The 20,630-nt window shown below is 58.4% G+C and overlaps 3 protein-coding genes across 10 annotated transcripts; all 3 read right to left on the bottom strand.

Annotated features, from left to right (window-relative positions):
- Positions 1–163: 163 nt before the first annotated feature.
- Positions 164–7,980, bottom strand: SENP3 (SUMO specific peptidase 3). Of its 2 annotated transcripts, XM_045797347.2 has the most exons (11): positions 7,721–7,980; positions 6,123–6,848; positions 5,102–5,341; positions 4,896–5,007; positions 4,242–4,389; positions 4,065–4,112; positions 3,372–3,449; positions 1,530–1,667; positions 1,287–1,370; positions 1,120–1,170; positions 164–698 (listed from the first exon to the last, which is right to left on the bottom strand). In XM_045797347.2, the coding sequence occupies exons 2-11, from the start codon at positions 6,835–6,837 to the stop codon at positions 588–590; spliced, it is 1,725 nt and encodes a 574-aa protein (XP_045653303.1). In that variant the 5' UTR covers positions 6,838–6,848; positions 7,721–7,980; the 3' UTR covers positions 164–587. The 2 variants fall into 2 exon arrangements, with proteins under 2 accessions (XP_045653303.1, XP_045653304.1); XM_045797348.2 differs by lacking the exon at positions 7,721–7,980 and having other exon boundaries at positions 6,123–7,704.
- Positions 7,981–8,333: 353 nt separating this feature from the next.
- On the bottom strand, positions 8,334–11,774 carry TNFSF13 (TNF superfamily member 13). 2 transcript variants are annotated; one of them, XM_045797352.2, is made up of 6 exons: positions 10,634–11,772; positions 10,203–10,281; positions 10,022–10,069; positions 9,759–9,877; positions 9,406–9,544; positions 8,334–9,203 (listed from the first exon to the last, which is right to left on the bottom strand). In XM_045797352.2, the coding sequence occupies exons 1-6, from the start codon at positions 10,889–10,891 to the stop codon at positions 9,094–9,096; spliced, it is 753 nt and encodes a 250-aa protein (XP_045653308.1). In that variant the 5' UTR covers positions 10,892–11,772; the 3' UTR covers positions 8,334–9,093. The 2 variants fall into 2 exon arrangements, with proteins under 2 accessions (XP_045653308.1, XP_045653309.1); XM_045797353.2 differs by lacking the exon at positions 10,022–10,069 and having other exon boundaries at positions 10,634–11,774.
- A 254-nt stretch (positions 11,775–12,028) lies between these two features.
- TNFSF12 (TNF superfamily member 12) lies at positions 12,029–19,196 on the bottom strand. Of its 6 annotated transcripts, none has more exons than XM_087867554.1 (7): positions 18,917–19,196; positions 18,708–18,758; positions 18,081–18,156; positions 17,339–17,392; positions 17,213–17,248; positions 12,909–13,033; positions 12,029–12,774 (listed from the first exon to the last, which is right to left on the bottom strand). In XM_087867554.1, exons 1-7 carry the CDS (start codon positions 19,073–19,075, stop codon positions 12,487–12,489), a joined length of 789 nt encoding a protein of 262 aa, XP_087723680.1. In that variant the 5' UTR covers positions 19,076–19,196; the 3' UTR covers positions 12,029–12,486. The 6 variants fall into 6 exon arrangements, with proteins under 6 accessions (XP_087723680.1, XP_087723677.1, XP_045653311.1 ...); XM_087867551.1 differs by having other exon boundaries at positions 17,339–17,389; positions 18,917–19,182; XM_045797355.2 differs by having other exon boundaries at positions 12,029–12,738; positions 18,917–19,179.
- Between the last annotated feature and the right edge of the window lie 1,434 nt (positions 19,197–20,630).

Genomic DNA, 20,630 nt, shown 5'->3' with positions numbered 1-20,630 from the left:
GAGAGGGAGCCCCCGAGCTCCTCGCTCATCCCTGAGCTCACCGGCGTTCCCTTGCAGCCCCGGCTTCCCTGCGGGGGCTTCGTCGCTGCCCGGGACGGAAGGCCGGCGCCCGGGCCTCCGCGCCTCTGGCAGGGTGGCTGACAGAAGGAAGACCAGCACTATGTATCTCCAAAGGATCCTTTATTGACTAGAGCAGGACCGTGGCATTTATATATATATATAAAAAAAAGTTTGAAGATCTGGCAGGCAGTAATCCCTTTGCCCGCCCACCACCCCCAGCACAGATTTTCCTGCCCCGCCCCTGCACACGGAAAGCGGTGACTGCCCCACCCAGGCCACAAGGCCAAACTCCTCCCTGGCAGAGGGAAAAAGAGGCTGTTCCATGGCCACCCCCATGAACATCAGAAATCAACAAGTATTCTCTCGAAGAAAAAAATACAGAAATCAAAACATTTAAATATGAAAAACCAAAGGGAACTGGGTGGGGAGAGGCAAGAGAGGAAAGGAACTGGAGTTTCTTGGGAAGGAAGGGTCCCCCACGTCCCCATGCCCATGAATGAATGGGCTTGAGGCCTGGGATACGTGGCTCACACAGTGAGTTTGCAGTGACACAGCTCCTTGTAGATCTGCCGACGAAGTTTGGGCATGTCCTGCTGGGTGAAGCTGAATGGCTGAGACAGGGCCAGGTGCTTGCAGTACTGGGTGTTGACAAAGCAGGCCATGAGAACCACCTACTGAGCATCCCCCAAGTCAGGACCTGTGCTACACACTTCACAGGAGCCAGATCCAACGCACTCGACCTTTCCAAGAACTTCCACATTTCACAAAGGGAGCCGAGGTCCCGTAGCCTGGGGCTCCAAGTCTGACTCTAAAATCATTGTTCTTGGTACCTGCACTGGGGGTCGGGAGGCAACTACAGTACAGCCAGAGACCAAGCACCAAGAGCCCCGGTCCCAGTGTGGGATGGGGAAGCCAGGAGAGGACCACCGAACTCCGCGTTTCTGCATTCTAACACGTAAGGGTGCTCCCTGCTGCACAAGTGCCTGTGAGCCAGATCGGGGAGGCCGAACGGTCTCCCACCTCCTTCCCAAAACATTAACCCAACTGCTATCTGCTTACCTGTAACACAAAGGCACCACAGTCACTGTCATTATTCTGCCTGGCCACATTCTAGAAAATAAAAAGGGAGGCCCTTCACCTGGAGGCTCCTAGGGGGTGTGGCTTCAACTCTGCCTCCTACCACACCTCGCTCACCACCCTGTCCCCACCCCCCTCCAGACACTTACCATTTTGAAATAACCTTTCCAGCCCTGGTGGAAATCCAGCCGGTCTTTCTTCACTGCCTCTGCCTGTAGGTACTTGGCAATATGCTACACAGACGGAAAAAAGGAGGAAGTGATGGCCTGGGTTTCCCAACTGAACTCAGGGTATGGTGGTCCCAGCCACCAGGCCCGCCCTTCTGCCCAGAATGCCTTGCCACTGGATTTTCTCCCCACGTTCTGCCCGTCTGTCCCCCTTCCCTCTCCAACCTTAGGGCAGCGGCGGTTCAGGGTGCGCTGCGAGTCGAAGTAGGTGATGGTGCGACGCCTCACGTCGACAGAGATGAGGGACCAGTGCACCTCCAGGTGGATGGGGATTAGCAGTAGCTCCTTATTGAAGATGTCCACCTAAGGGGGGTGGTGCTGGAGGTCAGGTCAGATAGCCCGAGAGTCCTGCCCATTGCCACGAGGGTCCTAAAGAGTGGGGGTGCAGGCAAGGAGCCAAGGGGCAGAGCACACGGCCCAGCCCCTCCCCTGTAAGGCAAGGGTCAGCATATGTGGACTCCAGGGGTGAGGAAGAAGGCAGGTCAGAGGAGGTCGTGTCAGAACAAACACTGGTGAGCCCAGGATGGCCAGGTACTTTTCACACATTAAAGGTCCAAGTGCTGAGCAGCTAAGAACCCAGGCTCAGGATTCTGGAGCCAGACTGCCAGGGTGTAAAGCCAGCTCCTCCATTAACTAGCTTGTGACCAAGCTGCGTAATAACTCTCTATACCTCCGTTCTCTTATCTGTTAGAGGCTGAAAATGACAGCACCTACCTCATCTCTTTGTTATGAGAGTTAAATTAGTTAACATCCATAATACGCTAACAAGAACGGCAGGGTTCCTAGTAAGGATTGGCCACTTAACACGACAATCTGACGAGGACGTTCTCACGGTCGACCTAACAAACGAGGGAACGCAGCTTGGCACAATAAGGCGACCCGCCGAAGGTCAAGAGGGCCACAGGTGGGGTTCAAGCACAAGTATGCGGAAGGCCAGGCTCTTCTCACTGCGCATCCCCCCACCTCGACTGGGATAAGCAGGCCTGCCAGGTCACTGAGGGTATGAGCCCCTGAACCTGGGGCCAAAATGAAGAAATGCTGGAGCCAGTGAGTCCTCCGACCTCACTATGGAAACTTCCCGGCCTTCGAACTGGAGAGCAGGAAACTAACGAGAGGGGACAAAGGAACTCTTTTTTTTTCCCCCTAATCAAATGCGCTCCCTCCTAATTCTTCTCCCCAGTAATTTCCACTACCAACCCAGGCCTCCCTAATTCCTAGCTTTTCTTCATTCCCACGTCCAACGCATCAGAAAATACGATCCGTTCCAACCACAAAACCTGCCCCAGAGAAAGCTGCTTCTCTTTCTGCCCGCAGCGCCCTGGCCCGCGTCGTTCATCTAAGCTTCCGTGCTCCCCCCGAGTCTGCCGCCTGCTTCCACTCTTGCCCCCCTTCCAACCCTCAGGCAACAGGAGTTTAAAACGTGAGGGACTTCCCAGCCTCCTTAAAACTTTTCAATGGCTTCTCGGGGCACATAGAGTAAGATGTGCCCTCCTCAGCTTCTCCTCCATCCCTACACGATCGACACTCTGACCGAATGTCTTACCATATTCCCTCCGCTCACTCTGGTCCAGCCACATAGGACACCCACGTGGGCCTTCGGTGCCTCAAATGCTCTTTCTCGCCCTGAGTCCCGTTCCCCCCCCACTGTTCCCCCCAGATCCGCACACGGCTGGCTCCTCATCACTCGAGGCTCAGCAAAGAGAGGACTTCCCAGATCGCCCATCTAAAGGACCCACCTCCCATGCTACTCCATTACCCTTTTAAGTTAATCATAGCACCTAGCACTAGCTGAAATTTCACCTGCTTATTTACTCTTAACTCCATAAAGGCCCGTTTCCCTTATCTAACACTGAATCCGAGTGCCTACAGCAGGACCTCACACACACACAAGACCTTTAACATTTGAAAGACTGAGTGAGCAGGCCTGAGGGAGGGGCTCCTAGAAAACAGAACTCTGATCCTTTCCCGGGAAGGTGTCACACAAGCGGATGTGAATTGGTAACTCACGTTTTTGGTCCACCTTTTCACCCCATCATAACCCTTGGTACGGAGTTTATCGTAGAAGAAGCTGTTGAAGAAATGCACCTGTGCCAATGATACAAAAGAGCTGGATGGAATTAAAAGAGCTCAGGCCCTCCTGCCAAGTCTCCTGTGCCCGCGTCGCTCCATTTCACTATGGCTCCAAGGGCCAGTTTCAACAGCCTCCACTCCAACTCACTGAGGGTAAAAAACCAAATCCTTTTTAGCCTTATAGTACTGCTCCCCATCCCAATTTGTGGAGTTAGCCACAGGGAAAAAACACTACCCACTGGGGGAAAAGAATAGGTAAGTTCAGGACCAAGATTACAGATTTGAGGGGCGCCTGGATGGCGCAGTCACTTAAGCATCCGACTCTTGGTTTCAGTTCAGGTCTCGATCTCAGGGTCAAGAGATCGAGCCCCTCTTTGGGCTCCAGGCTCAGCACGGAGTCTGCTTGAGATTCTCTCTCCCCCTGTCCCCTCACCTCGCTCTTTCTCTATCAAATAAATAAATCTTAAGGAAAAAAAATACATCACAGATTTGAATTTAACAGACTGCCTTCTACCCCCTCTGCCCACAAACAAAGATCCTCTTTATGGATAAAGCGATAAAAGGGCACTGAAAAAGCTCCTTAGAACCGCAGACGGTCTTCTGGGGACCGAGGTACCTGGCAAGGCCTACCTTTTCAGGGACCGTGTCCATGACCAGGTCTCCGTACATGTTCATCACCTGGGGAGAAGATGGGAGGCAACTTGCCATGGAGGGTGCAGCATGGGTACAGGGCTCCCCCAAACAGAGGGCCCCAGACACCCTGCTCCCGAAATCCCTTTTGGGGCCCGTGTCTCCACTGCTCCTCACCTGGTCATTGAGCCAGTTCTGTCCATACAAGGTGCCCAGGTCGTCCATGGTCAGCACATGCCGCTTGTAGGCCACTCGGAAGCCCCTCACCATGGCGTTGCCCGGCATCCGCTGGTACGACTGGATCAGCTGCAGCACCAGGCCCTTCCTGAAGAGGCCGAGGGTGGAGTCACACAAGAGCTGAGGGGCTGGGGCATACATAAGTACTTCCTACTGCCCGGAGTCAGAATCTAAACTCTCCTTTTTGGGGCACCCAGGTGGCCCAGTCGGTTGAGCATCCGATCTTGATCTCAGGGTCCTGAGTTCAAGCCCCGTGTTGGGCTCCACACTCAGCGTGGAGCCTACTTCAAACAAACAAACAACTAATCTTTTTGGGGGTCATATGTCCTTTTGAAGACCTGCTAAAAGGCCCAGTCTCCAGAAAGAGGCACATGAGTATCAGGTATACACAGTATTTTGGGGTCTCAGGTAAAGCTCTCCCCCCGCCCCACCCCCTGCAGCTCACTGGGGCTTGGCACTCTGCCTGCAGATTCCTCCCCTTTAGTTCTCCCTTCCTCCTCCCCAAGTACATCCCTATGGGAGAAAAGGCAGCAGCATTCTCTCCCTACCGTCAGGTCCCAGCCCTCTTCTCAGGGCACCTCATTCATGCCTCACCTGGAAGGCGTAGAGAACTCCTGCTGAAAAATGTCCTCCAATTTCTCTACTACCTCATCAGTGCTGAGGGGGATGAGGCTGCCGTAAGTCTGAAGGAATTCATCCAAGATGCCTGAGCGGAGGGAAAGGGGAGAGGGATGAGGCCTCCAGACTCCAGTTTAGGAGCTGGCTGTGAGGAAGAGAGTGGGCCCTCTAAGGTCCCTTACTCTGTACGCAGGTCACATGCTCCTCCCGCAGGGGGCTGTGCTGGCCAGCTTTCTCCCCAGGCCGCTCTGCCTCTTCTGCAGCGCCCAGATCTGAGCCCTGAAACAGTTCCTGGGCCACGTGGTCCCCGATGCTGCACACATTGCTGATGAGGATGCTGGCATCAGGGGGTGCCAGACCCCGCTCCCCTTCCGGCCCAGGGGGTCCCCCAAAGCCGTTGGGAAGAGTACAGGAGAGGAGGCCTGGAGGACAGGGGAAACAGGATGGGGATGAGAAAGCGGCTCAGATCAAAGAACAATGGGGTAAGAGTAAATGACACACACAAATTATAAGGCCACAAGGATAAACTAAAACGGAATCCACCAATATAAACTCTAAGGAAAGGAAACCTCAAGCGTGAAATGAGCACGTCTGAGAGATTGTAAAGAACAGAAAAGAAGACGTACTACTCACAGGGCAGAAGCAAAACGAGACTAAGATTCAGAGAGATCTAAATTTCAGAGATACTTATCACCACTGTATACCTGGTTCCTAGTACAGTACCCTGCAAACGTTTGATAAATACTCCAACGACTGGTAAAAACATAGCTGGAAATTGTCTGGCTGAGAGGCCCCGAAGAACACATTCTAAGTGAGAGTGTCACTCACTGCAGGTGACGCAGTCCACTACTCAGAGAAATCCCATCCCACCACTAGGAGACCGGCACCCTTTGCAGATGCACACGCCCCTTTATTCTGAAAGGGCAAATGAAGAGGGATTTTAAACACATAAGGCTGGCTCGACTTTCGTAAACCACACCTCCCTTTCTCATCTACACACAGAACACCTACCTAGGGACTCTGTATCCCGGCCCTGACTACCTCCCCAGACTTAGTTCCTGCTCAAAGAGGAGCTTAAGACATTTCACAGCTATCCCGGACCCGCCCCGCCCCGTGCCGTCCTACTGGCTTTAAGCCCAGCTGTCACCACCACAAGAGGCTTCTGATCCTCCCCACTCCCCCCTCCACCCATTCCCACCTTACCAGAGTCAGGGTCCAGAGGAGACTTTGGAGTCCACCTTAATCCATCTTCCTCCACTGGGGGCCCAGAGGACATTGGTGGAGACCCTCTCACCCCATCCTCAGCCATGAGAGCACCTAGCAGACCCAGCCGGGGCGGAGGTGGCCCCCGAGGGGAGTCAAAACGACAGCAGGGGGATGGCACCTGTGGCGTTGCACCCCCTTCCTGGGGCGAAAGATGGTTCTTGGGGTGTGCGAGGCCCCGCCGCCGGCCCCGGTGGCGCCCCCAAAGCTTCCAGTGGAATGTCAGCGAGGTGCTTTTTGAGTAGAGCAGCATCCGGAAGGCTCTCATGGCTCTGCGGCGGCGCTGGGAGCAGGTTTTTCGATGCGTAGGGCGGGGAGGGCGAGGCCGCTGGGAGGCTCCCAGCTGACCCCATCTGGGGGGCAGCCTCCAAGCTGCCACTTCCTCTTCCTCATCTTCATCCTCGTCGTCCTCTTCTTCTTCCTCCTCTTCACTAGCTGAGGCATCAAAAGAGGGCCGAGGGACAGGGAGGCGTCTGGCTGGCGCTGTGGTCCCTGACCCAGGATCTGGCCCAAACCCTCCACCTGATTTGAGTCGGGGTTTGGGGGGTGGGGGCCAACGAATACGCTCCCGCCTGGGACTTGAGTAAGCTGGGGCTATGCCAGGTCCAGGAGGCTCAGGCCCCCAAGACCCGGTCCCTTGTATAGTCTCTTTCATCTTCCAGTAGCCTGTAAAACAATGGTCAGAGTGTCAGAATCCAAACAGCCTGTACCCCAGGATCTTGCCTCTCTTCCTCAGCATGCCTTCTCTGGAATCAGATGCAAATAATCTAAGGAGAGAGGAAAAAAACGCAAAATCCTACAGATTGCCGATCGTTTCGGTTAACATGGTCCACAGGGGCCCTTTAAAGTCCGTGTCATCATTTCTCCCCTGACCAGATAGGAGCAAAGAAGAATAAGGCTCAGCAGCAAGCCACCGGGATCCTATTTCTCAGATCCCCAGGTTAAACCCAGTATTTCCAGGCTCTACTTCTCTATTTAAGACCACCAGGGGTAGCCTAATTGAACACCTAATGAGGGGCACGGCTCAGCACGAGAATCCTGACATGATAGAGACAGCTGAGGAGGACACAACTTCCACAGGGAAACCGTGGTCTAGTGTGGGAAGAGAGTTCTCTACCACCTTGGAATGAATGGGGGCTGGGGCGGGGAGGGGAGGGGCATGCTCAGGTCGTCTCAGGAGGTCTCAGGAGGGAATGGGGATCCCAGGGCTATGGTTCAGGTAGTAAAATCTAATGAAAACGGAAGAATGTTAAAGGAAACTGAAAGAGAACCCAATCGGTGCTTAGGCAGGCGGATCAAGGCGCTGGGACAGAACTGAGCTGCGTGAGCCACGCTGGCCCAGCCCCCTCTCCTGCTCCGTTCCCGGGGGCCAGAATGCGTCCCACACCGGTTTGGTCCCACAGGTTCAGGTCAGTTCGGCGCCCGAGGGCCTTAAGAAGCCCCTTCGAGGGCCTCCCGGGCCCCCGTTAGGTGGGAATGAAGTCCAGGATCGGGAGAGGCCGCGGCAGAGCTGGGGGAAGGGTAGGGGGCGTCCTCACCGGGAGCGGGGAAGCCGGGCGGACGGGCCCGAGGGCGGGCGTCTCCGGCCTCAAGCTTCCCGGCTCATCTCTCCGGCGACGGCAGCGGCCCCGCCACTCCTGCTGTCTTCAGGCGCAGCCCTCTCAATTCAGGATTCCAACGCTTCTGGGCCGCGCGCCGCGCCGCCAAGCCGCCCCGCCGCGGCCGCCTCTTGCTCTGCTTCAGCCTCCACCTCCACCACCTCCCCCTCCTCCTTCTCCTCCTTCCCCTCCCGCGAGCCCCAGGCCCACCGGCGCTGGCGGCGCACGATTTGTACGTCACACCCGGCGAACAGCGCCGGCGCGGCCAGCTCGCGCCTAGTCCCGCCTACTTGAGAGCGTAGACGCCACGGGACCGTCCCGCCCTCGAGCCCCGTGCGGGGCTGCGCCTGCGCACGCCCGCTGCTCCGGGCCGCGCGCGGCGATCCCACCTCTCTCCCGTTTGCGCTTGCGTGTCCCCCTCCCCCCAGCTGCGTGTCCCGCCGCGTAGCCCCTTCGGAGCGCTTGCGGGCCCGAGCCCCGGGGCAGCGGAACCTGGGTCCCTTGGGGCGCGCCGGGGGAGATCCCGGGGCTAGGCAAGGCAGCGAGGGGAATGGAATCGTTTATTCTCTTTTATTTAAGTCTAAGCAGGTCTTGAGCAGAAAGAAGAGCCCAGAGGAGTGAAGGCAGACCAGCATTAGGGCGCACGATTTACCCAAGGCTCCCCGAACACCCGTCCCAGCCCAGAGGGGCTTGGAGGGGCCCGTCACGCCAGGGGAGTGGAGAGCAGGAAGGGCAGAACTTGGCACTAGAGCAGTAATGTCGCTGCAAAGGGACCGCCGTCGTCGGGCACCCCCTGCAGACGCGCGCGTAATAAACACACCCCCGGAGACAGTGCTGGGAACTGGGCCCCCGGAGCTGGGGAGAGAAGTGGGGGTGAGGCTTCTTGTGGAGCGAGGAGGCAGCGGGTACCTGGGGAGAGGTGTGGCGTAGGGAACCACGAGTCTTCCCGAGAGGAGGGAGGCTTCGTGGGCTTGTGCCAACACGCAGGCTGATTCTCTCAAACTGCCGCTAGGTGGCGGTGCTGTTCTGGAAGCATTCCAGTAGGGCCCAAAGTAGGTCCAGACAAGGCCTGGCATTGCCCACCCCACCCCCCACCAGAATGTGGGGCTGGATGGGGGACAAAAGCAAGATATTACACCTCTTTAATATCCAGGACATCAAAGTCTAGGGGATGGGGGGGCGGAAAAGGGAGGAGCGCAGTGATGAGCCGTCAAACCCAGGGTTCCAGTCAAACCCAGAAGAGGCGCTCTTGGCTGTCTCCAGTATGTACCCACCCTTGTCTTCCGAGCTCAAAACCACCATCCATATCATAATCACAGTTTCACAAACCCCAGGAAGGTTCCGTGCGGAGAGAGGCTAAGTTTCGCCCTTCCCCGGGGGATTGTGACACTCAGAATATCCCCTTGGTGTAGGTGGAAGACACCTGAGAAACGGGAGAAAAGATACGCTCCATGAAGCACAGTCCCGCAGACTCTGGTGCCTCCCCTCCCTGCTCCAGCTCAGCCTTCCTCCTGCTTCCTGGCCTGCACCCCCAGATCTACCTGTCCACCCAGGCTTCCGGCCCCCGGGGTCAGAGACACCCTGCTCTTCTCACAGCTGCCCTGCCCTGCCCACGGGGCTCTCACCAGCACTGTAGCAGCTGTTGTAGGCCCAGTCCGGGTTGGAGGGCATGCTTCGGACACATCGGAAGAGAGTCTCCTGCCTTCCCTTGCCCTCCCGAGACACCACCTGACCCATGGTGAAAGTCACATCATGGAACAGGACCTGACAGGGAATGGAGGAGAAGCTGAAGGAAATGAGAAAGCATGGCTCAGGCCTGGGAGGCCTCCGGAGCCTGGACGAGGGAGCTGGGGAAGGAAGGAGGGTTTTTGAGGTTTGGTACGAACAGAGGTATGAACCCTCAGTACCAGGGCGTCCAGGCCCTGGGAGAACGGACCTCTCAGCCCGCAGATGAGGCTTAGGGTATGTGTGGGTTTACCTGGCTGTACAGCAGATAAACTCCAGCGTCCCAGACTCGAACAACATATCCCTGCGCCTCCAAACCTCTCCCACGCTTCAGAGCTGGTTGCCACATCAGCTCCGTCACATCGGAGTCCTCTGGAAGTGAGGATTGTGGCAATCAGGACTTCCGGGCATTCTCAGAGACTGTTCACCTCTAGGATTCTCTTGGGCCCAGGTGCCAGCCCTGAAGTTCCCTGATCTTGCCCCTCCCCCAGAGCCATTATCTAAAGTAGTGCTCACCCTTGGAGGTGATGTTGATGGGGACAAGGTGCAGAACGGAGTGCTTCTCTGAGGACAGAAGAAGGAGATCTAAGCAGTGCCCACCTGGCCCCTCCCCCCTCCCCCTGGCTCGGGGGAATGATCTCCAGATCCCCCTGCTGCTTGATCACGTCCCACCCCTGCTGCACCCCGAAGGCCTCACTCTTCTGTTTATGGGTGAGTGCAGCTCTCTTTCTCCGGGATCTCTCCCCATTCTCCCAGGCTTCCAGGGCATCGGGGCTCTGCTTGTGGAAAGAGGGTCAGGGTTAGGCTAAGAAGCAAGGGTCCCCAGCAGCTTTTCCTCCCAGCTCCCCTTACCTGCCTCCCAGCCCCAGGAGCGCCTCACATCACTCATGCACTTTTCCCTAGCGACCTGAGTCTTGGTGCTGGCTGTCCTCCAGGATCTGGTAGGCATGAGAAGCATTAATCTTTAACAATTTCCTGTCCTAGAACGGCTGCTCCCTTGACCTCCAAACCTGGGACCCTCTCTTGCACCTACTCAAAACTTCACAGACCACGAGGCTAGACCCAGGACACCCGAGATGGCCTTGGCACCCAGCCTCTTCTCCCCCACCCCCTTCTCCCCTCACTCACCTGCTCCCGGACGCTCAGCCATGGATGCCCTTCCTCCTTCCCGGAGGGCCCTGCGGCCCTCTGCAGCCGAGCCACCTCTCTCCTTAGATTTTGCAGCTCTGTTTGTTGGGTCAGCAGAGCCATGGCACAAGCCACGGCCCCCAGAGCTGCCCCCCAACTCAACCAGAGGGCGACTGAGAGTGCCGGCTCTCGGGCCGGGCCCCCCATGTCTCCCGGGGGCCCTTTGGGGGCTAGCAAGGAAGGAGATGAGGCTGGCATGAGCTGGGGACCCTGCCGGAGGCTGTGGCCTCAGGAGTGGGGTGGCGGGGAGGTGGTGGGGAGGGTGGGGGTACAGAAGGGAAGAAGAGCGTTACGCAAGGGAGGAATAAAAAGGAACTTGAGAATAAAAAGGGAGGAGGAGAGCCAGCAAGGGGCACTGTTGGCGCTCCTGGCACCCCGCCGTGGGGCCGGTGTTGTCTTGAGATGCCCCCTCCGGACGGACACACACACACACACACACACACCCTCCTCCAGCCTCAGGAGAACTTGGTGTCAGTCTCTCTAGGAAGGACAGGACTGCCAGTGACACCCAGGAGGAGCGGCCGAGCACAGGAACCCTGGGACGGCCCCAGAAGTGGGGGAGGGAAGGGTGGCTGGCTCCGGGGCATGGTGCCAAGAGCAGGGATGGAGGGGCAAACTGGGCAGCCTTGGGGGTCCAGGGGTGAGAGGGTAAAGACCCTCTGGCTCAGCCATGGGGGAGATCTTCGGAAATGACTGAAGGTGGAAAAGGAGGGGCAGGGGTAGATAGGAAGGAGAACCAGGGTCGCGGAAGCAAGAAACTGGCTGAGTTCTGGGGTTAAGGCCAGGCCGGGTGTGTTGGAATAAGGCCTGCACTACTCCCTGTGCTGAACTTGGCAAGGAGGACTTCCTGTTTCCCGAGAAAGGCTCTTACATAAGGCCCTGGTCAGAGAGAGAAAGACAGCCCCAAGCACCCTACCACTGTAGGAGTCCTTCCCCTGGACCCAGGGGCCTGGGTTCCCATGTTCCTGGGCCCCAGCATCTTGCTTCCTGACCCCGAGCTCCTCTTCGGGCCTGCTCCCACCCCGCATCCCAGCCAGGGCTCATGCTAGCACCTGCAGAACGTCCCGGGGCTGCCAAGAGGAAGGGCCCTTGCTCCTCCCAGCCAGGGATTGCCCGCAGGAGGAAGCCCGCCTCCTAGGTAAATGAGGCAGCTTCTGCTGGACCTTGGGCACAGGACTGATTTTTTTTTTTCCTGGCACTTTGCCTTTCCACTCTCTGCTCGTGCCTCAGGGGTCAAAGGCAGGCTAGTCCCCACTCCTGGGTGCCCAGACCCCCTTCCCGTAGCCCTAGGCTACCCTGAGAAATGTTCCCCGAGCCCCAGTAAAGAGAGAGACCGTGGTTTATTCTCTTTAATATCCACTTATCAACATTTTGTCACAATAATAATAAAAATAATATCTGTTTTTAAAAATCCACAGGGAATTATCAAGGAAGGAGCTTGTCTTGCTCTTAGCCCTCGTGGTGGGGAGCTCCCGGCCTAGTCCCGGGCTCCCTGGCGTCCAGCCCCAATTAGTGCCTGAACAGGGGGCGTTGGGGACCCATCCTCACCCAGAGTAGAGCAGACACAGTGTCCTGGGGGTTGTGGCCAGGGCAGGGAGTCAGGAGATAAATGGGGGCGTCGAAAGACCAGGGGTTCGGGAGCTAGTGAGGTGGGGGGGGTGTCAGAGGAGAAGGGGATTATCTATGTGGCCAGGAAACAAATGTGAACAAGTCCAGGCGGCCTGCAGAGGGCGGGCAGGGGGCGGGGGGGGGGGAGAGGAAGGGGGGAGAGGGGGGGGCGCCACTGGGGCCCCTCAGTGAACCTGGAAGAGTCCAAAGTAGGTGAGGAAGGGGGCGGCCTTGAGATGGGCCCAGGGGAGGGTGCGGATCCGCAGGGACGACCCTGGCCGCAGGGGCAGCAGGCCCGACACCTGGCAGAGGCGGAGCTGGGGCCCCAGGGCGCTGGCGGCCGTGGCCGAGAACTCCTCCAGGCAGCGCAGGGCCAGCGCGTCATCCACCAGCAAGTCCAGCTTCAGGTAGACGGCCTTCCCCTCGTCAAAGTGCACCTGCCGGCCGGGCGGGAGGCGGCGGAGTCCAGGCCTCTGCCGGCCGCAGCTCCGTTTCCAGCAGCCTTGGCGACCCCCAGCTCTCCTCCCCGCTTTAGTTCGCCCCCGCCCCCCCCCGCCCCCGTTTCCCCCCCCATCCCCGCTGTACCATGCGGCCAGGTGGGGCTTACCTGACAGTACAGGTAATAGAGCCCGGCCCGCACGACCAGAAACTCCCCGCTCTGGCGGTCATAGCGCAGGGGGTTGGAGCTGTTGATTTTGGCCTCCTCCCAGCCGCGCACCGTCCCGTCCACACCTGAAGGGGGGTGTTCAGCGATCAGGACTTTCTCACCCTCCCCAGGGGCCCGTTGAGGACATAAGACTGGGGGTCCCCGTTCACCCAGAAGAGGCAGAGATGGCACGGGCCCAGGGAGCCCGCGGTGTGACAGAAGTGTGTGAAGACATGCGACGTTTACACGGGTCTGTGACCAGAGCAGTGAGAAGCAAGGCGTCACCGGCCACTTCCGGGGAGAAGAGCCAGATGGAAGGAGAAGCGCTGGGGGCTTTGGTATTTTGTGTCTCTGCTGTTTGCCTCTTTACTCCGAGAACGTCTACGTACCACACTGGAATCATGTAGTGCTTGGAGTACGAACATTAAAAATAAGAGAAGGGCACCCAATGTCCATCGCACGATGAATGGGTAAGGAAAACGGTGGCATGGCCACACCATGGGATATTATTCGACCCTTAAAAAGAAAAATGCTGCCCTGTGGACGAACCGAAAGCATTACGCTAAGTGAAAGAAGTCCATCCCAAAGGACCACATGTTATGGGATTTCCATGAAATTCCCAGATAAATAAACACACAGAGACAGAAACTAGATCGGTGGAGGCTTAGAGCTGGGGGTGGGTGGGAGAAATAGGGGTGTTGCCTAAAGGGTACGCGGTGTCTTTCTGTGCTGACGGCTGCACAGCTGTGTGAACAGGCCAAGACTAAACACCACCCAACTGTCCACTTTAAGTGGGCGAATTGTACGGTACGGTGAAGTCTAGCTCAATACAACCGGGCCAAAAAATTAAAAAGCCGAGAGCTAAGGTCAGGGCCAAGAAGACGAATATAAAATGACGGAGCAGGACCTCAGGTGGCTTCCCCGGTCCTCCCCGGGCCACCCCGGTCTCTCTCTCCACTCCAATCTCAATGACACAGGGGGCTAGCTCACATGACCCCTGCCATCTTCCTGCCTCCCCCACCCCCCGCCCCTGCACACAGCGAGCCCCTTCCCTCCGTCAGATCCCGACTCAGCTGACAGCCCTTCCTCCTCTGGCCCCCCAGGTCCAAACAGCCAGTCCCAGCCCCACCTGTCGTCTCTTCCCCACGCCAGCCCATTTCCTTCATAGCCGTCCCGGGCACGGGATCATCCGGCTTATTTATTTATGTGCCAGTGTGGGGTCCGACCACGGCCTCCTTCTCGCTACCGTGGCATGGCACGCAGGGCCGGGCCTGCTCTGAGCCGGCACCCAGAGAACGCTGGTGGGAGGCCAGAGGGAGGCGGCGAACAGGGCCCACAGATCTGGCTTTGTCTGGATTCACCGGAGGCTCTCCTGGGCCTCACTGGGCAGCCGCCTTGCCCAGCCCTCCCTCATCCTCACCCATGTGATTCCCCAGCTTCCAGTTCCTACAGGTTCTGCCACCCCAGTCGCTGGGCTGTCTCCCTCCCCAGCCTGGCCCCTGCCACTCCCGCGGGGGTTCTTCCCAGCCTCCCTCCCGGTCGGACTCCCCCGGTTCGCCTTCTTCCTGCTGCAGCTGATTCCCTACACATGACCGCACAGCGAGGTTTCTAAAACGCAGGTGGGAGCCTGCCTCTTCTTGCTCTGACCTCAGAACGCCTTCCAGACTCCCTTTGTGGCCTGGCTCCCTGTGTTCCCCCAAGCTCCCGGCCCACGCTGTCCGCGAGCACTGCCCTCCAAGCACACGGAGCTGCTCGTCTTACTCATGGCCAACTCGGGGCTTTGGCACAAGTGGTTCCTTCTACCTGGAACGTCCTTGACCCCTCGTCCACCTTCGGTTCCTGCTTCAAGGCCCACGCCTTCTGGGGGAAGGAGTCCCTGACTCCACTGTAAAGTTGTTTGTCTTCCTCTATGCCACTTTCCTTATTGTTCTCGTCGCGGCATACTGTAATTTCCAAATTTATATGCTTGTCTCCTGTCCTGGACGGTCATCTTCTGAGGATAGGTCTGGGTGTCATTCCCTGCGGGCCCCGAGCCCGGTCCTTACCAACAGCAGGTTGTCAGGCAGCGAGGGGAATGAATGTCTGGGTAAGTACTCAACTAAATGGTCCATCCGGAGGGGAGAAGGGCTGGCCCCGGGGCATGAAGAGTAGGGGGAGAGGAGGCAGGACATTCCCCACTTTGGAGCCGGCTGCAGGAAAGGCCGGTTGGCCAAAGGGCATGGTGTGCCTGGGCCCACGGTGTCACAAGCACAGCCTCACGTGGACATTCTTCACTGCCTGGCTACTCTCCTCTCGCTCCGGTACTCATCGAGGCAAGGGTTTTGTACCCTCTCTCCTGGACCCACCTGCCCATCTTCCTCATTGTCCAGAGGACCTAGAAGTCGTCAGGCAAGGGCTCCCTCACCTCCCCCGACCAGAGCCAAAAACTGACCTGTGCTCACATTCTCCACGGACCCTCTTGTGATGATGGGACGATGTGTCCCCTCCCTTCGTTCTGGAACCCACCCCTTGCCCCCTTTCTGGACACTGCCCTGCGGGTCCCCCATACCCCTGTGCTGGGCATGTCCAGTCCACAAGCACACTCTAGCGAGCTTCGAATCCTGGTCCCACCACTGAGTATCGTCATGACCTCGGACAGGTTAAGTAACCTCCCTCTGTAAAATGGAGCAGATCAGAATATCTTCCTTTTAGGACCCGCTAGGAGGTCTGGATGAACGGGACATTCGGTCAATGTTAGCTAAGATCCCTGCAGTACTGCTTATCCCCAGAAGGACTGAATTTTTCCTCCATCCACATCTCCCTCCAGCCACTGGCCCATTGCTCTGCTCATCACAGAGAAACTTCTGGAAAGGGCTGTCCCTATCTCCAATTCCTCTTTCCCATTTTCTCTTAACCCCGTCCACACTGGCTTCTATCCTAACTGCACCACTGAAGCCACCCTGGCCAAGGTCACCAGCTGACTTTTAAGGTTACCAAACCCCCATGGTCAAATCATGTGACCTCTCAGCTGCATTCAGCACAGACAACCACACCCTCGTTGGTGAGACCGCGTCTTCTCTCAGATCACAGGACACCCTCCTCCCCGGCCTTCTTCCCTTCCGTCGGGCTGGTTCTCAGTCTCCGCTGGGTTCTCCTCTTCCGCGCCACTTCTGGATGTCTCAGAGCCCCCGGGCCTCACTCCTGGGGCCCTTCTTCCCCCTCGTGCCTCATTCAACCCTAGAGCTCTAAACACCATCCGTATGGCCATGGCTCCTGACCGTAGGCGTCCTGACCTAGCCTTGGCTAGCCAACTATGTCCAGCCACCCACCTGGGGCACTCCCTCATTTATCATCACTTGTCCCCTTGTTTAGTAGGAGATCTGAAATTCCATTATTAATTTACGTACCTCCCAACCTATTTCTTCCCTGGTAAACCGCATCTCCATAAATGGCATCATTATTGCCAAGGATGCCCAAGTGAAAAATCCGGAAGTCACTTTTGATTTCTTCCCTTCCCCTGCACAGCCAACCCATAAGCAAGCCCTATCTTCAAGCCACACACCGAGTCCCTCTACTGGCCTCCATCTCAGCTGCCAGACCCCCTAGGCCCAGCCACCCTCCTGTCTTGTCTCCTGGCCTGTCCCATGGAAGGGCATTCCAGGTGAGGGCACAGTGTGTGCAAAATTCAGAAGAGGCACACTGGTGGGGAGAGGCATCAGGCCAAGTTTGGAGACTGCGTAAGAGTGTACAGGGAAAAGGGGTGGAGAGCAGCCCATGGAGAGGCTGCAGCCAGGCCAAGGAGCAATGGAATAATGACAGTGAGTCCAGAAGGCCTTAGCGGGGCACAGAGTAAGGAGGGGCAGGGGGCTGGGATGGGGAAGAGGCTAGAGACTGGGTTTGAGGCTCTGAGGTCATGGTGCTGAGATGGGAGGTGGGGTAGGGATGGAAAAGGAGCACAGTAGAAACACTTTAAGAAAAATGGTCAGGCGTGAAGACTCACGGATTACGTGGGTGGGGGAAGAAGAGGGAAGAATCAAATGTGTTTCTACGGAAGGCTGGTGGTTGGGTGTGGGGAGTCTGCCTGGGTTCTCACGCCTGGGTCACAGACAGGGACCAGGTTTGGGAGCTGAGAGAGCCCTGAGGATTTTCTTGAACTGGCTTCTGGGGTTCCCAGGCGGAAAGCGGGGGAGGTCAGTGGAAAGTGAAAGGTTCTGAGGGCCCCCTTTTCTAGGAGGTCAGTGCTGTGGGGGTCAGGGGGGAGCTCAGAGGTGGGAGTGGGGTCTCACCAGCCTGTGCTCCGTCCTGTCCCGGTCGTGGGTGAACTGTAAGGCACAGGAAAGGGCCGTTGAGACCCGCCCCGCCCCACCCCTCCACCACCCGTCTCCCCGGGGCACGGCCCCCCCATCACCAACCTTCATAGTGGGCAGCAACAGCTCTGCGAGCCCGCGGCTTCCGGCCTTTGGCTGCTGAGAATCAGGGAAAGACAGACAGGGAATATAGCGCCCCCTTATTCTGGGGGGCCCAGGAGCCGCTCCCCAGCTGCGCCTCCCTCTCAGAGCCCCAGCATCCTTATTCTTGTCCGGACTCCTGGCCTCAGAGCCTCGGGCCACACCGCCCCCATAAGCAGAATGACTGCATCATTCATCACCCAAACTGGGTTGTTCCTAAGAGCAAAAGGGTTGCTCTTAAAAATCTCACGGAGGTAACAGTCAGCGGGGACAGCCCCGTGCAAACCTGGACATAGGGTCACGTGGTCATCCCATTCACAAGTCTCTCTGCTTCCCGGGGCCCTGGCCTCCGCCTCCTCCCCCACCTTGTCTCCATCAGGACCCCATGGGTTCCCCTAACCCTGGGCCATCCCCTCCTTCATATCTGGCCTAGGGTCTCAAGTGAGAAGCAGATCCATGACATGGGAGGGGATTATGAGAGAGAGCGCCAGAATTCTAGGTTTGCGGCTCAAGTGATTAGCTGCCGGACTCTGAACCCCCCCACCTATACCTCAGTTTCTCCATCCCCACCGTAAGTGAGGATGACGGTTTTGGCTCTGCCCACTCCGTGGGGCTGTTACGGTGAACAAAAGCAATAATGAGCGCAGAAGCCACGGCAGACCGGCCACTACAATTATGCCCGAAGGTCGGATTGAGGGATGCTCACCGTTTCTGCGAGGCCGAACCAGCCGCTTCAGGAAAGGCCCAGGATCCTGGCTTTCCTCTGCCTGGGGATGCAGTTCCTACGGGGAATCAAGGGTAGGGCTAAACCGGGGTCTTGCGGGGACTACCAGGGACTAAACTGAGACCGACAGGGGGCCCCCGTCGGGAGAGGCACCAGCCAGCAGCCGGCATACAAGCCTTAGGGAGGCCAAGGGGAGGCCAGGTCCTGGGGTCAGGCCCCAGCCTCCACCCCGCCCCCCAGCGCCCCGCCACACAAAACCTGCACAGACCCTTCGGCGCACTCGGCACAGTGCACACGCGCCCACACCCGGTCGGCGTGCACAGTGGGCACACACCCTGCACGCACCAGCAGCATCCCTCTTCCACGGCAAGCTCCCCCCACCCCATACCCCCCACTTCACCCACAGCCAATAAACACTCCCGACTCAGGTGACACAAACCCCTTCCACACAGCCGGCACCCTCCCTCTCTCTCCGTCCCACATACGCATGCACGGCGGTGCACACCCCCGCACACACGCAGTTGGCACGGCCAGGGCACACCCTGCGCCCTCGGCTCGCGCGCACTCCCCACGCCCAGCAGCGCGCGCCCGGCACCCACGGCCACTCACCGGCAGGTCCGGGTCCTCCTCCGCCACCAGCTCCCCCTGGGAAGGCTCCTGCTGGGAAGGAGGCAGCGTCACCCCGTCCTCCTCCACCTGACATCTCACCCTCCACCCATCTTCCTGGCCCCGTGCCCTCAGCCCACCCGGCCCCGTCCGCGGCTCCGCAGACTCGGCGCCCCGCCGGCCCCGGGAGGGCTGCGCCGCAGGGGCCTCACCTGGGCGGGCGGCGATGCCCGGCTCCCCAGGCTGACCGCGGCCAGCAGGAGGCCGAGGCAGGCCAGCGCCAGGCCCAGGCCCAGCGCGAGCGGGGCCAGCAGGGCGGTGCCCGGCTCCCCCCGGCGCCCCCTCCGCCTCTGGCTCCGACGGGCGGCCATGGGGGCGGGGGGCTGTGCCTGCCTCGCCGCCCCCCCCCGGCCCGGGACCCGCGGGGGCGGGGGCGGGGGAGCCGGCGGGCGGAGCGGGCGGCCGAGAGGGAGGGGCGAGGGACGCGCCCGGGAGGGGAGCGCACAGGAAGCCGGACGCGGCGGGGGCGCTGAGCCGCGGGCGGCCGAGCGCGTGCACCGCGCCGACCCCGGGAGGAGGCCCGCGGGGCCGGGGTTCGCGGGAGGGGCCCCGGGCGCGGAGGGCCGGCTGGGGAGCGGGAGCGGGGGCGCAGCGCGCGGGGACTCCACCCAGGCCCGGGTGCGGTGGAGGCGGGGGGAGGCGGCGGGACCCCCGCGCCTCCGACGGGACCAGTCCTGCGTTCGGCCCGACTGTGGATTTCGGGCCCGGGACTGGGATGACCCTGCAGTGGGGTGAAGGCCGAGAGCCGTTTGGATTTTATCGGCTGCACCGAAGGACAATACTTCCGTGCACGAAACTGGAAAAGAGCCTGAGGACATCATTCACACGGGTCATGTGCTCACTTCTTTCGGCAGATCAGTGGGGAGTTGATGAAAACTTCGGCGGCGTCCTGCGGTAGAGAGAGCTAGCTTCTGGCCCGCCCTCGTGCCAGCCTCCGCCCCCGCCCCCAGTTAGCGGGTTCCCCTAATGCCTCTCTCTGGAAACACATGGGCCGCTTCCGCTAAGCATGGGGCTTAAGTGAGTTCAACGGGAACTCCAAGAGCCCGATGCATGAAATTGGTCAAAGCTGGACCCCTTCTGCCATGAAAACACTTAGGTGAACAGTAAGACCCTCAAAAATGCATTTAACCTGTAAGGTTCACTGTTTGCAGTGAAAAGTCCTGTTGCAAGAGTAATAATTAGCTTGGGTGAAGCAGTGGTTCTAACTAAGGAAGTTTCTGGAAAGGCTTCTGCCCTGGGGCTCTGCTCAGTCTTACTTTCCCTGCATTCTGGTCTTGTTGGTTTCCTTCCTGTTCTGGAATCAGCTGAACTCCCTCCCTGCCTCAGGGTCTCAACACCTTTATTCTCCTTACTTGGCACACTCAGACCACCCTCTCCCCCAGTTAGTCATTTCGGAGAGTTTTCCAGACCATCTTTCCTCATGAGGGTCCGAGCTGCCCACGTCGTCCCTTCCGATGTCCTCTCTTTCTCAACTGTCACAATTTGTAATGACAGATTTGGCTACTCTCTCCCCATCGACATCATAAAGTATAACATTATCTATTTCCTGGTTTCTGCTTATTGTCTGTGTCTGAAATGTAAATTCCAAGAGGATCTTATTCACTGTGTTCCCCGCACCTTGTCAAATGCTGGTTCCCCAAATATCACTAGAACCAGCTGTTGATAAGACAAAGCAGAGTTTATTGCTTGTCCCTCAAAGGTCTGACGACGCCTTATAGGGAGACGGGCAAACCCACGAAATTTATTGAGATGTTGTTAGAGCGGGTCGTTCCAAGCTGGGGTAAGAGCGGGAATTGATTAGGGTAGGTAAGGGTTTGGGTGGATTCATGTAGAATTTACAGAGCGAAGTGAGGGGCTCAGTCTTAA

Source organism: Ursus americanus, chromosome 14, assembly GCF_024610735.1.
Source record: "Ursus americanus isolate L20-20 chromosome 14, mUrsAme1.1.p, whole genome shotgun sequence".
Lineage (NCBI taxonomy): Eukaryota > Metazoa > Chordata > Mammalia > Carnivora > Ursidae > Ursus > Ursus americanus.
The sequence above is the reverse complement of the archived record's forward strand: the minus strand, read 5'-3'. Positions and strand labels throughout refer to the sequence as shown.